Here is a 16539-nt window from a genome sequence, read left to right as displayed (position 1 = left end):
ATCTCTTGCAAATATCGCAGGCCATTACAAATTCTTTTACCTCTGTCTTCAGCCTCGACCAGTAGAAGAGCTGCTTTACTCGCAGGTAAGTGTTTTGAATTCCAGAGTGCCCTCCTATCGGTGATTCATGTAGTGCTTGTAGAATCTTCCTTTTGAGGCTGGCACTATTGCCAATTACGATTTTGCCTTGATACCTTAGTAACCCGTCCACTAAGGAGTACCCTTCTTGTTCTTGTGAGCCAATTGCCACTCTTTCTAACATTTCCACTACCTTTGCATCCCCTTCATAGCTGCTTATCACTTCCTTGCACCAATCCAGAATTATGGCTGTCATAGCTGCATTGTTTCCTTCTTCATGACACCTCGAAAGCGCATCAGCAGCCTTGTTCTCTTTACCCTTCTTGTATTGAATTGAGTAGTCCAAACCCATCAACTTAGCCATCCCTTTCTTTTGTAGCTGGGTTTGGAGTTTCTGCTGTAATAGAAATTTTAGACTTTCGTGATCAGTTTTGATCACAAACCTGCCACCTTCCAGATAATGCCTCCACCGATCCACTGCCATTAACACTGCTAGGAATTCTTTTTCATAAATGCTGAGCCCTTGATGTTTAGGGCTCAATACCTGACTTAGGAATGCCAGTGGCCTACCCTCTTGTACCAGCACCGCCCCAACTCCAATCCCACTAGCATCCGTTTCCAGCACAAAGGATTTTGTGAAATCTGGTAATCCCAAAACCGGCACCCTGCTCATGGCCTCCTTCAATATTTGAAAGGCCTCCTCTGCCTTGATATCCCAGCCGAATCCCCCCTTCTTTAATAACTCAGTTAGGGGCTTGCTAATTGTCCCATAGTTTTGCACAAACTGGCGATAGTAACCGGTTAACCCTAGGAATCCCCTCAGGGCCCTAACCGAGGCAAGCCTTGGCCAATTTGTCATAGCTTCTATCTTCCTTGGGTCGGTGCTCACTCCTTCCTTTGATATAATATGTCCCAAATACTCTATCTGTCCTTGACCAAATGCACACTTAGATTTCTTAATGAAGAGTTTATTAGTCCTGAGGATATCGAGGGTAGCCTTAAGATGGCTCAAGTGTTGCTCAAAGGTAAGACTATAGACAAGTATATCATCAAAGAATACAAGTATAAATTTTCGAAGATGTGGCTCAAAAATTCTGTTCATGAGGGATTGGAAAGTGGCTGGGGCATTGGTAAGCCCAAATGGCATTACCAAGAATTCAAAGTGCCCGTGGTGGGTCCTAAAGGCTGTTTTATGAATATCTTCGGGATTCATCCTAATTTGGTGGTATCCCGAACGTAAATCTAGTTTAGAAAAGTATTGGGCAGCATGCAATTCGTCTAATAGGTCCTCTATCAAAGGTATGGGAAATTTATCTTTGATGGTCATGGCATTAAGTAGGCGGTAATCTACACAAAATCGCCATGATCCATTTTTCTTTTTAACTAAGAGAACGGAAGAGGCAAATGGGCTTTGGCTGGGTCGAATTATAGCTTGTTGGAGCATGTCTCTTACCATCTTTTCTATCTCATTTTTCTGAGTTGGGGGGTACCGATAGAATCTGCTGTTGACAGGTTCAGTGTTGGGTTTGAGATGGATAGAATGGTCAAATGATCTGGTTGGGGGCAAGGATTTAGGTTCGGCGAAGAGATTCTCATAGTCTATCAACAATTCATTAATAGTTTCTAAGTAATGTACCTGGTCTGGACCTCCTAGCGGTGTGCTGACAGTCAGGCCTATCTCATTTTGAACCTCCATCCCTTCTTCCACGGCCATCATTGAGAAGAGTTAAGCCAGCTGATTCCACCTTCCTTTGAACACTCTTTGTAGCCGCTTTCCTGAAATCATCCTACAAGTTCCAGCTTCTCTTTTGCCCGATAAAGTCATCCTCCTACCCTCCTTTTCAAAGGACACTTCCATTTTGTTAAAATCGAAGCTGATGGGGCTAACCCCTTTCATCCAATCCACCCCAAGGACTACATCACAACTTCCCAGCTGCAGTAGTCTTAGATCCGCCTCAAACCTTTCTCCCTGCATTTCCCAACAAAAACCGTTACACGATGACTTGCTCAAAACCTTTTGGCCGTTGGCTACTGTCACACTTAAGGGAATTGTCCCTACCAACTGACAGTTCAACCTTCGGGCCGTGCTTTCATCAAGGAAGCTGTGGGTGCTCCCACTATCAATCAGAATCATGAGGTTACCCCCTTTGGCTTGTCCCTCCACCTTAATGATTTTGTTGTTAACTACTCTTTTTAGGGCGTGGATGGAAATCTCTCCATTATCTTCCTCTTCTAGGCCTTCACAATCTCCATCCTCTGCCTCCCTTTCTTCTTGGGTATCATCTCCTTCTAGTAGTAGGATTTGTCTTTTACATTGATGTCCAACGTGGTATTTATCCCCACAACGGAAGCAGAGGCCAGCGATTCTCCTCTATTCCCTCAATTGATCTCCATACGGCAACGAGCTGGCGCCCCCTGCGCCTCTACTTCCACCCTCACTAGTTCTCTAGTGTAACCTCTTCCCCTGAGTTGGAAGCTCCCGCGATCACCACTCTTGTTTGCTGCCTTTGTTTTTTTAATAGTGCCTCCACTGCTAGCTCCTGTAAGCGGGCACTCTCTGTTGCTTGTTCCACCGTTCGTGGCCTTAGTACCTTGACCATCGGTCTCAGCTCCTCGTTGAGTCCACTCAGATAGCTGGACACAAAGTATGTCTCGAATAGGTGGGGGTTATGCTGGAGCATGAGAGACCTCAGCTCTTCGAACCGCACCTGATATGTCTCCACACTACCGGTTTGTTTGAGCTTGTTGAATTCCTCTATGACGTCCACCATGCTCCTCTCCCCGAACCTTTCACACACCTTCTCCGAAAGTTCTTCCCAATTACAACCCCTTCTCCGCCTTATGCATCCTTGATACCAGGCATCAACCACCTCATTGAAGTAAGCGTATGCCAGCGACACTCTCTGTCTGTCGGGAATGTTGTACCAATCAAACATCCTCTCACATTTCCGTAACCACCATCTGGGATTCACCCCCTCAAATGTGGGAATGTCCACTCGAGGCATGGGAAAGCCTGGTTGGTGGATATTACCCTGACCATTCCTTCCCTCGTGGATTAATCCATCCGAGACGTCATCGGGTTCCACTCCCAACTCCACAGCTCCATGGCCACCCGCTTCCCGATTCCCTTGAAGGATCGGTTCTGTTCTCTCCCTAGGAGGAAATTCAGGTGATAAACTTACTTAGTTCTGGCGACCGAACATTAACATAAACTGCTGCATTTGAGCCGCCAAATCCTCTCATACCCGCATTATGGAGCCTTCAAGTCTCCACTCCAGTCCTTCTATGGAGCTTTCCACCCTCCGATCCATTGCCGCAATAGCTTCGTGACTCCGGTTAGCTCCTAACTCCAATTGCTCTATCTGATTGTGGGTGTCGGACATAGTTGAGCTGAACTGTTGCACTTGCGTCTCCAATGCCTTCATTCGGGTGCCTTCCGCCATCGCCTTAATCCTAGCTCGGCCGAGGAAGGTGGCTCTGATACCAATTTGTCACGAACTGGTCAGTGACAAGCTGGTTATGCTCCGAATAAGAATGAGAGAAGGAAGAAAAGGATAGAAGAATGAGTCAGTGAGGGAGTAGAGAGAGAAGAGAAGGAATGAGAGTAGGGAGAAATTCTGTTTCAATTCATAGATGCCTTCTCCAGAGAACTTTGGAGAGGATATATGCTAGCTGGAGGTAGGGAGAGTCGGTCGTAGCAGATTCCCATCCCCAAGCGGTTACAACAACCTTCTTGTCCTATTCGCCTACCTTGCACGTGGCCTAAACTAATTCATAACAGAAATTACAGAATAGCAATAAGGTAACATTTGGCTACTACAAAAAGAAAAAAAAACAGATTCCCGGCTGATTCATCCCTTGACAGCTGGCAACCTAGAATAGGGGGAGTGCAAGATGATTAAAGGGAATAAGTTGCAGAAGCTATTGCAAAAAAATTGGAGGGGGGGAATCACACAGCTCTATTCAATCCAGGCTGTGGAAAGGGAAGAACCAGAGGATAAGATAGGGCCTCAACTGTGTGAGAATGGGGGATTCCATTCAACCTATTCTCAAGTAACTACCATAGATAGCTTGATTTACTTTTAGATAGATACAAGGGCTTGTTCAAAGAGCCTAACTCCTTACCACCCCAAAGACCTCTGAACCATACCATTCCCCTTAAACCCTAAAATACCCCAATAAACATTCGGACCTACCGCTATTCACCCACCCAAAAGGTTGAGATTGAAAAACAATTTCCAACATGCTGGCCACTTCATTCATACAACTGAGCCAAAGCTCTTTTGCATCTCCTGTGTTGTTGGTTAAAAAGAAAGATGGCTCTTGGAGATTTGTGTTGACTACGGTCAACTCAATTCTCACACCATAAAAAAACAAATTCCCTATTCCCTTATAGATAACCTGTTGAATGAATTGGAAGGAGCCAAGATTTTCTCCAAGCTAGACCTCCGATCCAGATACCACCAAATTCGGATGAAGCCCACAAATATCCCCAAAATAGCCTTTCAAACCCACTAAGGCTTATATGAATTTGTAGTCATGCCCTTTAGCCTTACAAATGCTCCTGCCACCTTTCAAGCGCTCATGAACTAGATTTTTTGTAACGACCCGATCGAGGGATAGGAAGGACTGGAACAACTTACCCTGATTAGCCTACGCGAACTTCCCAGGGGGGTCACCCATCCCTGGATTACCCCAAGTTAAGCACGCTTAACTTGGGAGTTCTTTGTCAACATTCAGCCCAAAAGGTATCCAGCTGGTGTTGTTTCCTTTCTTACACTATCCTCGATATATACTAACTTCTCTGGGCTCTCGGGGTATTACATTCTTCCCCCCTTCAGCACATGACGTCCTCGTCATGCGACCTTATAACCGGTCCCAGATCTCCCCCCTTGCATGGCCGATGTGGGATTCGTCTAAGGTGCCTACACGCACCCCCCATAGGGGATTACACACACCCCCCTCAGGACTCAGCCTCCTCACTGAGGTTTGCCCCACCATCGCGCTCAGAGGCTCGGGGGTCAGCTCTGATACCACCTGTAACGACCCGATCGAGCGATATGAAGGACTGGAACAACTTACCCTGATGGGCCTACGCGAACTTCCCAGGGGGGTCACCCATCCCTGGATTACCCCAGGTTAAGCACGCTTAACTTGCGAGTTCTTTGCCAACATTCAGCCCAAAAGGTATCCAGCTGGTATTGTTTCCTTTCTTACACTATCCTCGATATATACTAACTTCTTTGGGCTCTCGGGGTATTACATTTTTGCCCCTTACCTTTGAAAGTTCATCCTAGTCTTTTTTAACGATATATTAATCTACAATCCAAGCCTTGAACAACACATGACCCACCTTAAAACAGCATTTGAAGTCCTTAGAACAAAACAATTGTATGTCAAGCTATTTGAGTGTATTTTTCCAAGAATGAGATGGGATATTTGGGACATATTATCTCAAGGGAAGGAGTTAAAACTGACCCAACAAGGTCACAACAATGGAGTGGCCAAGGCCTCTATTTGTAAGGGAGCTTAGGGGCTTTCTGGGATTGACAGGCTACTACCGGAAATTTATAAGGTATTATGGGGTGATTAGCAGACCTTTAACGAACCTATTGAAGAAAGAAGGTTTCCATTGGAATCCCCAAGTTGAAGCAGCCGCCTTGGCCCTCAAGAAGGCTATGACACAAGCCCCCATATTAGCCCTACCGGACTTTTCCAAATAGTTCACAGTGGAGACGGATGCTTGTGACAAAGGGATAAGGGCAGTCCTAATGCAAGAGGGGAGGCTTATTGCTTACATCAGTCAAACCTTGGGACCTAAGCACTTGAGGTGGAGTGTGCACAAGAAGGAGTTGCTGGCAGTGTTAAAGGCCACGGACAAATGGAGGCATTATCTAGAGGGTAAGTCCTTTGTGATTAAAACAGATCGTGAGAGCCTAAGATTCTTATCCTAGCAAAGACTGCAGTCCCAACTTCAGAAGAAAGGGCTATCTAAGCTCATGGGACTACATTATACCACACTCTACCGCAATAGGAAGAAAAACATAGTGGTTGATGCCCCATCAAGAAGGGAGGGTAGTGACAGAAAGGGCCACTGCCACGCCATCACAACAGTAGTACAAAAATGGATGAAAGAAGTGTTGCAAAGTTATGAGCAGACTGAGTGGGTGAAGGAACTCTTACCTAAACTGACAGTTCAAAATGCAAGGGAGAGAGGATACTCAACGTCCAATAGCCTCATCAGATTTCAGGGAAGGCTAGTTGTGGGAGATGATAAGGGGTTGAAAGAGAAGATATTGAAGTTCCTACATTGCTCACCCTTAGGGGGTCATTCAGGGATCAGGGTCATCACAAGGTAAGGCAGTTTGTTCTTTTGGCCAAAACAAAAAAGGGATGTGGTAGAGTTTGTTCTGGCGTGTGAGATGTGCCAAAGATGTAAGCACGAGCAAGTGCCATATCCCAGCATGTTGTTGTAAGCCCTTAGAGGTTCCAGAACAGGCATGGGAAGGGGTCTCCATGGATTTTGTGGAGGGTTTACCCAAATCTGAAGACAATGACGTGATTTTAGTAGTGGTAAACAGACTAACAAAATTTGGGCATTTCCTTAGTCTTGGGCATCCCTTCTCAACCCAAGAGGTGGCTAGGGTGTTCCTGAATTCAATGGTAAAGCTACATGGGCTTCCTAAGACAATAGTATCTAACAGGAACAAAATTTTTACTAGCAATTTCTGGCAAGAACTGTTTAAGAAGCTGGGAGTAGGGTTACAGATGTCTACTGCTTACCACCCTCAAACCAATGGCCAAACAGAGAGGGCCAACCAACGTCTTGAAGCCTACCTAAGGTGCATGTGTTTTACTAAGCCGAAGAGTTGGAACAGGTGGCTACCAGTGGCTCAATGTTGGTACAACTCTTGTTTCCATAGTGCCATCAAAAGAAGCCCCTTTGAGGCAGTGTTCGGGTACATACCCCCTCTCCTGCTAGTTATAGCTAGCAATTCTTCTAGCTTAGCAGCAGTGGAGCAATACTTACAACAAAGGAGGGACATGCTCTCCACCCTGAAGAAGAAGCTAGCTAATGCCCACAATGAAGCAAGCAGCTAACAAGAGGAGAAGTGACAGGGCTTTTGAGATCGGGGATAAGATGTTCCTTAAAGTGAAGAGGTTCTTGCAACAACCCTTCACCTCAACACCTGCATCCAAGCTCAGTCCCAAGTACTTTGGGCCCTGTGTCATTGAAGCTAAAGTGGGGAAGGTGGCCTACAAGCTAAGGTTGCCTACAGGAATCAATGTGCACCCGGTGTTCCATGTGTCTTTGCTTAAGAAATCCATTGAACCAAGGGCCACTACCAGCCAGCAATAGAAGATGAACTCGAAAAGACCCTAGAGCTGAGGGCCATCCTAGATAGGAGGGCAGTCTATCAAGGAACAGTGCCCCTAACACAAGTCTTGGTCCAATGGTTGCAGCTACAACCAAACCATACCACATGGGAACACCTACCAGAGTTGCTGGCGCGGTTCCCACGAGCTACTAGCCTACTGTGAAGGATTCCTAGAGGCAAGAATGTTCTTGAAGGGGAGAGGAGTGTCACGACCCAAGGGTCGCATTGTAATTTTTGTTTTTGAAATTTTAGTTGTATTGACGGGAGCTAATCAATTCTATAACGATAACATTCCCAAAATACCCTCAGTTTGAATGTAATTGCTGGGAACAGCCTATAAAAGGCTCTCATGCAGGAGGATGGAAATTCATTGTTGAATGTGAATTGAATTCTCTCTCTCTCTCTCTCTCTCTCTGTTTCCCTGCAAATTCTCTATTTGTTCTTCTCCTCTCTCTCCCTTTCTCTCTTCTTAAACATTCTCAAATTCAAGTCTCCCTCTCGAGACTTACACTTTTGAGAGAGCTAAGGTAATTGGAATTGTAGCACCACTGGGCAAGTGGCAACCATTGGTTCCAACTCTTGGGTTTGGAGAAGCATATGCACCTTAGGTAGGCCTCTAGGCACTGGTTCACTCGTTCGATTTGTCCATCTATCTTAAGGTGGTAGGCAGAGGACATGTGCAGCACTACTCCCAACTGTTTGAACAATTCCCTCCAAAAATTGTTGGTGAACACCTTGTCTGTAATACCCTAGAATTTGATATAAAGCTTGAATATTGTAATGAAAATTATAGTAGCAAAATGGATGGTATTTTGATTCAGGGCATTAATGTAATAAAGAGAATGATTGCAATGATGATTCCTTATCCTAGAAGACATGAATTGGAAAGATAGGATTGGATTTACCCTAAAGTCTCAAGGAGTCTCAAGGAAGAATGGTTGTAATGATTGATTTTACCCTAAAAGTCTAAGATGACATAACTTGTAAGACTTGTATTGGCTTGCAAAGGAAGAAGATAATAGTGCTTATCCTAAAGGCCACATGGGGGTGAATTTGGAGGCTTTGGTTTGGGAGGAATGGTGGCTTGCTTTGAAAGATAGAATCAAAGGAGAAAAATTTCAAAGATGGTAATGATTGCTAGCGTAGAAAATGAATAACTTGGGGGCTAAGAGATATCCTGAAGATTTGGGATTTGAGAAGCTATATAAAGGGGAGAAGGAAAGGCCACGTGAAGCTAAAGTGTAAGAAAGAAAACAAGGAAAGAAAGAAATTCAAAGAAAAAGCAAAGAAGGGAAGATAGAGACACTTGGTCGGAAAGCAGCAAAAACAGAAAAGAAATCAAAGAGGTAAGCCAATTTTCTTTTCGTAGAATTGTAGAGCACGAAAAGAGGAGTCCGTAGGTTCAAACGGAGAGCGAATCGGAGCAAAAATGAGCAAGTTATAGCATTTTTAATTTTAGGTTGCAAAATCCGTAACAAGGAAGGAGGCAGTGAGTGGCCACTCTTCCGAGGGTGCGTGAGGGCGTGTCCGGCCTCCATTTGACCTGAAATTTTCACCGTTGTTCTCCTATTTTAATTACCTACAACCCTATATAAAAATATTTAAGGTTTGGTTCACTGAAATGCGTGATTTCTACAGAAACAGCCCCTAGTGCTTGAAACCGGGCTGTGAACAATGCTATCGAAGGGAAAACAATTGAGGTGAGTGATTCTTGCATGTTTGTGACACTTTGAGCATTTGTTGCTTCACTTGTGTGTGGATGTTGGCTTGCATGACATGCCTTTGTGGCTTACACGTCATATTTTTTCTTGATTATGCATATTCCTTCTGCTTTATCATATATCATGTTTGTGTTGGTGACTGTGGCTAGTTGTTGGGCCATCATGGAAGAACTCGTGCTCTTGCGGTGAGCCAAGGGGTGACTATGATGACCGCGGGGGTGATTGCAACACCCTGGCATTGCTACCACAAGGGTGGATTTCATAATGGCATTATTGCATTTGCACGCATATACTTTCCTTTTCTGAGTCACTCACTTAGATGTTATTATCTAACTCGGGTGTTTCATACCCCTGGGACATTCAACGTCCCAGCTTTATCGGAAGTATCAGGTGTTTCAGGTTCCAGTTCAAAGCGTGGGCAAGGAGGTGGAGTTTCGCTAGCTTCGGGTTTTTATTTCATTATGTAATTCAAGTGATGTATTGTAATAGCAACTAGGATGCTCGGGCTTGTATTAAATGCATGGGTTGTGTGAGTGTAATATGTTAATTGGTGCACTTCAAATGTTGTATGGGGAAGTTGCCATGATGAGGGTTTACTCGCTAGCTTGGGCATGGGTTGCAGTTATAACTACAAGTAATGAGTTGTGTCTTTTGGGTTTATTGAAAATTGTATGCGTTTCTTGTACATATAAAGGAATCTAGTGAAAACCCCTTTATTTAGCTTTGGTTAAGCTTGCAGGTTCAATCCAATGCTTTCGTTGGTAAGGGTTTCCATAACGCCCGTAAGTGATGTCTTAATTATATTTCAAGTTATTGCATATTTGGAAAAGTGGGGCGTTACATTATCCCTATCTGACGTGATGGACATTAGTAAACCATGCACTTTAACCACGGAATCCAACAACAATCTGGCCACCTCCGGGGTTGTGAATGGGTGGGCTAAACTTAGAAAGTAACTGCACTTAGTTAGCTTGTCCACCACCACTAAGATAGTACTCTTCCCTTCAGACCTTGGAAGCCCTTCCGCGAAGTCCATTGAAATTTGTTGCCATGCCTGCTCAGGTATCTCTAAGGGTTGAAGCAAGCCAAGTTATGAAACCTGTTCATGCTTGCATTTCTGACAAATAGGGCATTCTAACACAAAGGTAGTAACCTCTTTTTTCATTCCCAACTAATAAAATAATTGTCTGACCTTGTTGTAGGTGACATTCAAGCCCGAGTGTCCCCCGATGGGTAATGCGTGCTTGCAAGATCCTCTTTTGAAGCTGGCTATCCTCCCCAGTTACCAACCTCCCCTTGTATCTTAGCAGCCCCACCTTCAATGATACCCCTTGTGCTCCTGTGGTCCAGCTACCAGTTGAGTCAATAGATCCCTAGCCCAAGATGTTTGTTCACAACTCTCAGACACTTCCTTGATCCAATCTAGGACTATCAATGATATTGCTTGGCACTCCCCCATTTCATCCCTTCTCGATAGTGCATCAGCCACTGTGTTTTCCTTACCTTTCTTGTATTGGATAGTGTAATCCAGTCCCAGCAACTTAGTCACTCCCTTCCTCTGTAGCTGCGTGTGCAGCCTCTATTCCCCTAGGAATTTAAGGCTCTCATGATCCGTTTTGATGATAAATGGATTCCCTTCCAAATAGTATCTCCATTTCTCTACTGCCATGAGGACTACTATGAGCTCCTTGTCATAAATACTCAGCCCCAAGTGTTTGGGAGCTAAGGCTTGACTGAGGAAAGCGATAGGTCTACCTTCTTAAACTAGAATTGCCCCCACTCCTGTGTCACATGCGTCGATTTCCAAGACGAAGGGCTTGGTGGTGAAGTTAGGCAGAGCTAATATGGGGGCTTGGGTCATTGCTCTCTTAAGGGAATTGAAGGCTGCCTCTGCCTTGTCACTCCATTCAAACCCACTCTTCTTGAGCAGCTCTATTAAAGGCTTGCTGATCACTCCATAGCCCTTAACAAACTTCCTATAGTACCTTGTTAACCCAAGAAATCCCCTTAGCTCCTTAATTGTTTTGGGTGTTGGCCACTCCACCATAGCCATGATCTTCTTAGGGTCTACAGTTACTCCTTCACCTATGATTATATGCCCTAAGTACCCCACCTTCCTCTATGCAAAGGTACACTTAAACTTTTTTACAAACAAAAGGTTAGACCTGAGGACTTGGAAGGTGGTTTAAGTGTTGTTCCATGGTAGGGCTATACACTAGGGTGTCATCAACGAAGACCAAGATTGAATTTTTAAAGGTAAGGACAGAAAGTATGATTCATCAGTTCCTGAAAGGTCACAAGAGCATTAGTTAGGCCGAAGGGCATAACCAAGAATTAGTATAATCCTTGATGGGTGCAGAATGTTGTTTTAGGTATGTATGGGCAACTCATCCGGATCTAGTGGTACCCAAATTTGAGATCAAGCTTTGAGAATATAGTTGCACCAACTAGTTCATCTAACAAATCATCTATGATTGGGATTGAAAATTTGTTTTTAATGATGTGGGAGTTGAGTTGTCTATAGTCTACACAGAACCTCCAGCTTCCATCCTTCTTCTTAACAAGAAGAACAAGGGATGCAAAGGGGTTTTGGCTGGGTTGGATTATGTTTTTGGAGAGCATGTCCTTGACTAAGCGTTCAATCTCGGCCTTTTGAAAAGGAGAGTATCTGTGGGAATGGACATTTACGGGTTCTATGCTAGGTTTAAGGTGAATGGTGTGCCCTAGGAAGCAATTAGGGGGCAAGGATGAAGGTTCAATGAACAAGTCCTCAAATTCAACTAATAGAGAGTGTAAAGAGTCATTAAGAGTTACCTCGCTTGAGGAACTAGTAAGGGCTTCTAGCTTGAACCACTAATGGTCCTCTCCCCGAGGTTTGCCATCCTTCTTACACTCCTACTCTACCTCAATAGCATACACGGAGTGTAATTGGGCTATGGCTCCTTCTTCTTGCTCAAATAATTTTTTCAAACGACTCCCTAAAATTGCCCTGCATTCCCCTCCTTCCATGCACCTGGGTAGTGCCAATCTTCTTCCCCATTTTTCAAAAGTCACCTCTAAGGTGTTGAAATTAAATATTAGAGGACTCATTGTCCTCATCCAATCGACACCAAGCACTATGCAACACCCCCAAGCTGTAGGGTCCTCAAATCTGTTGAGAATTCATACCCCTGCATTCTCCAGGTGAACCCTTGACATTTATACCTGCTGATCATCCTATGGCTATTGGCAACGAGATCACTGAGAGGGGTATAGTTGCTTGCAGCATGCATTCAAGTTCCTTGCATGTGTTTTCATCCAAGAAACTATGTGTGCTCCCACTATCAATGAGCACTATCAGTTTCTTCTTCCCTACAGTCCCTTTAATTTTAATCACCTTCTCTAAAGGGTGGCCTTTCAATGCATGAAGGGAAATCTGCCCCTTTCCTCCCCTTCTTCGGCCTCCTTTGTGTCCTCTTCTGCTTCCTCACTTTCCTCATCTTCTTGTCCTTCCATCTGCATTAAGTGCTTCCAACATTGATGTTCGGAGGTGTACTTCTCACCACACTTGAAGCATAGTCCCATTTGCCTTTTTGGTCTAGTGTGAGGGACCTTACTAAGGCGGCCTGGATTGGAACTCCTGATGAGTAGCCCCCCCTATTCATCTACGGGTTGATACCCTTGTACCCTCCTCCCATAAGGCTCTGCCAACCCCCTCCCAATCCTTTTGGGGAAATCTTATGTTTCTTCATAAAGGCTTCCAAGGACAATTCATGTAATTAGGCCTTATCCTCTGCCTACCTCACCGTAGTGGGTTGCAACATCTTCACCATTGGCCTAAGTTCGTCATTTAATCCGCTAAGGAAGCTCGATACAAAGTAATGCTCATCTAATGTTGGATGAGTATGATTGAGTATAGACTTGAGCTCTTCGAATCGGGCCTGGTATTCTTCCACCGTCCTTTTTGCTTTATTTTGTTGAATTGTTCCACTACATTTGTCAAGCTACTCTCCCCAAAACAGGCACAAAATTCCTCCACGAATTCTGGCCATCTCCACTCATTCCTTCATCCACTCCAACTCTAGAACCAAGAGCTGGCTGCATCGTTTAAGTATGCAGCCGCCATATTCACCTTATTCTCCTCTGCGGCTCCGCCACCCTATAGTGATAGAAGAAGCATTTGTATCTTCTAATCCACCACCGAGGTTTCTCCCCTTTGAACACTAGAATCTTTAGTTTAGGCATGGGAGCATTGGGTTGATTCACCACATTTCCTCTTAGTGTGGCTTCTACTGCAAGCTCTATCCTTTCTTCCCTCTCCTGTCTTCCCCTAGCTCCAGGAATGATCGACACTGTAACAACTCTTGGTGGCAAGTCCACCAGCAAGCTTGCATTGGGTTGCCTAGAAAAGATGGTCAGCACAGCATTCAACTACTGGCTTAGCCCAGAGAATTCCTCCCTCAGACGTGAGAAATCCTCCCTTACGTTCCTTTCAACCTCCAACACGCCAGCTCAGATGTGGCTCACATCCTCTTGGGTGTTTCTAACTCCCACTTCTACAATCTCCAACCTTTCGTCAACTTGTTCATAACTCTACCTCAAACCAACTTCCATTACGTCCAATCACAATTCCATCTGCTTCATGCAGTTCCTTCCGCCATGTTTTTCGGCCAAAGATCGATGGATCTGATACCAATTGTCAATACCTGAGGGACTAACAAGGAATATTGGTAGAATTCCGAAAGGAATTCTTTGGTTATGAGAGAGAGAGAGAAAATATCAAAATATTCTCACTCATGCCTTTCATTAGGCGTGGCCCTTACATATATATAGACGGTTAGGGTCCTTCTAGAAGGTGGCCCTACCGTAATACAGCCTTGTAACGACTGAGGACATCTAATTGCATGAAAAAATTATAGACAAAATATAGAAATCGAGAACATGGACCAAACTACCCCTAGGAGCGTGACAATAAGTTTGCTTAATAAAGCTTCACATTTCTTTTTAGAACTTTATCTCAAGAATTCTAGATAAATATAAATGCAAAGATAAAGGGAAATGCCAAATTAATCCTATAGTTTGGCCTAGGGACCAAATTGGCCCTCCTAATGACCAAATAAGTCCTTGTACTTTTAAATTGGAGCTTGTGTTAGCCCTTACAATGGACATCATCTAAACTCTGTCCAACAATGTTTATATTTCGTTAATAGAGTTAAGGCTACCCAAAATCAAACCCTAACCCCTAAAACCATTCTAAAATCAGGACTCCAATCACATCAAACATACTTTGTTGCTAGGATTCTTGCGTTTGATTTGGGCGAGGTAGGATTCTTCAATTGCGAATGAGGGTTCAATTTGGGCTAGAGTTTAGGTTCAATTTCTGTTCCTAGAGTCATTACTTTCATACTTTAACCGCCTTTGGCCCCAGTTTGAAAGTACAAGGGCCAATTTGGTCCTTTTAAATGTAGAAGGGCCCATTTGACCCCAAGTTTGAAAGTACGAGGCTTGTTTGGCCTTTTTCAAAAGTAGGAGGGCCAATCTGGCCCTCTGGCCAAAATATAAGAGTTAATTTGACACTTAACCCCATAAATAAATCACTAAATTTCATGATGGTGCACACTGTATAATAAAGAGTGGCCTTGAGAGCACAACCAATGCCTAGCAATACAACGCTGTGCTCTAGACAGCTGAGAGTTGAAACCAAGTGAGATTTTCTTTTAAGCACGTGCATTACAGAACTTTTCTAGACAAACCAAGAAACTGTCAACTTATTTCCAATTCATGCAATTAGATGAAAGTTGTTCATGTTTCCAACTTCCCAATTAGAAACTCAATCTTGTGTTTTACTTGCCACCTTGTGGAGTACTTCAGGTTTGAGGATGGGTGTCTCAGCCTACTTGCTCTGGTAAAAGAAACTCAAATAATTGATTACAGAATTGGGGCAACCCTGTGGCTCAGCAAAGAATCATCTGACTGGGTCCACACCATTGAGATGCAAGCTTGCAGTCCTCTAAATTGGTCATAATAGAATGCCGGGCCCAGCACGTTGAAACTAGTTATTATGTCCGCTGCATCAATTTTCTTCAAGGACGTAATCAGACAGAAAGATAAAAGAGAAGAAGACAATCATCGTCATTATTCACAATTTATCTTAACCAAGTTAGGGTCAGTCGCACCTAACAATACAAATCCATGCGGCAAGATTTTACACTGGATGCCCTAACACAACCCTTTAGCGAGGAAATGATAAGATAAAGCTATAACACCATCTTCATATGAAAAAATGCAAACTTGAGCGACTAACAGTGTAATATACCCCGTAACACCACTCAAAGCAAAGACAAAACGGAACACGAAATAGAGAGATATGTAAAGGGAGACCTGGAAGCGAGGAGGGCGAGGATGTGGAGAGGAGAGAGCAAGCTGGAGGAGAGAGCGATGTCGAGGAACTTCCAGAGAGAGGGTTTGTGGGAGAAGCAGAGCTGAGAGAGCAGCAACTCCCCTAATTCCACGCTCGGAAGCCCTACGCCGGCCGACACCGCGCATTTGGCCACTTCTATTGCCCACACCACCGGCGGCTCGTTCCGCCGCTCGCATAATTTGAACGTCTCCACCACTCGCCGCTCGAATTCTTCATCATTATTAGCAGCCCCGACGCCGCCCCCCATTCGGCTTCGCAACCACCAGACCAGATACCCCCAATCTCTCTCTCGCTCGCTCGCTCTCTCTCTCTCTCTCTCTCTCTATATATATATATATTTATGATGATTGGGCGGTAGGTGGAGCCGCGCGTGGCAAAGCTAATTTTCATTCGCCGGTGCAGTCTACGTTTCAGTTTCGTACCGGAACTACAGCGCCGGACCTCTGCAGATGAAGCACATCAGCCATGTTATAAAAATGCTATTTATATTTATTGGGTTACACCTTCTATTAAAATAATAAAAATATTCCCCAAACGAGATGGTATAAGACACTAAGGGGCATAAAGAAACGATAAATCTATTTGTAGAGATGGGAGCTTTACAGAATTATTAAATGATCAAATTACTCCTGAGTTTAACCCAACACACACTTTCTCTAGCCTTGCCTTGCCTTTGTGCCTTGCCATCACCCTCATCGCTACTCTCTCTCTTCTCTCTCATATTGTCTTGCCTCACCTCGTCCTTGTCTCACTCTCGCGTTTGCCTCTGTGTCTCGCCCTCGCCGCTTGCCGATCGCCGCCACCCGCCAAGGTTGTTAAAATCGAGATTTTAAGTGGGATCGACAAAAGGTCCATAAAATCGAATCGTAAAATCATAAGATTTTAATTAAAAATACTCTTTAATTTTTGTAAATATATGTTTATAATAATATAATTTTATAGAAAATAAATTAATATTATT

At 44.2% G+C, this 16539-nt stretch overlaps 1 protein-coding gene across 1 annotated transcript in view; it reads right to left on the bottom strand.

Annotated features, from left to right (window-relative positions):
- LOC127788399 (mediator of RNA polymerase II transcription subunit 33A-like) overlaps nt 1-16021 on the bottom strand; it is a 68828-nt gene extending 52807 nt beyond the window's left edge. The window contains exon 1 of the mRNA XM_052316600.1: nt 15539-16021. Coding sequence (XP_052172560.1) covers nt 15539-15825 — 287 coding nt within the window. The 5' untranslated portion in view covers nt 15826-16021. The remainder of the gene's footprint in view (nt 1-15538) is intronic.
- Nucleotides 16022-16539: the final 518 nt, after the last annotated feature.

The sequence above is a fragment of the Diospyros lotus genome, chromosome 13 (assembly GCF_014633365.1).
Source record: "Diospyros lotus cultivar Yz01 chromosome 13, ASM1463336v1, whole genome shotgun sequence".
NCBI lineage: Eukaryota > Viridiplantae > Streptophyta > Magnoliopsida > Ericales > Ebenaceae > Diospyros > Diospyros lotus.
This window is presented reverse-complemented; position numbering and strand designations above follow the sequence as displayed.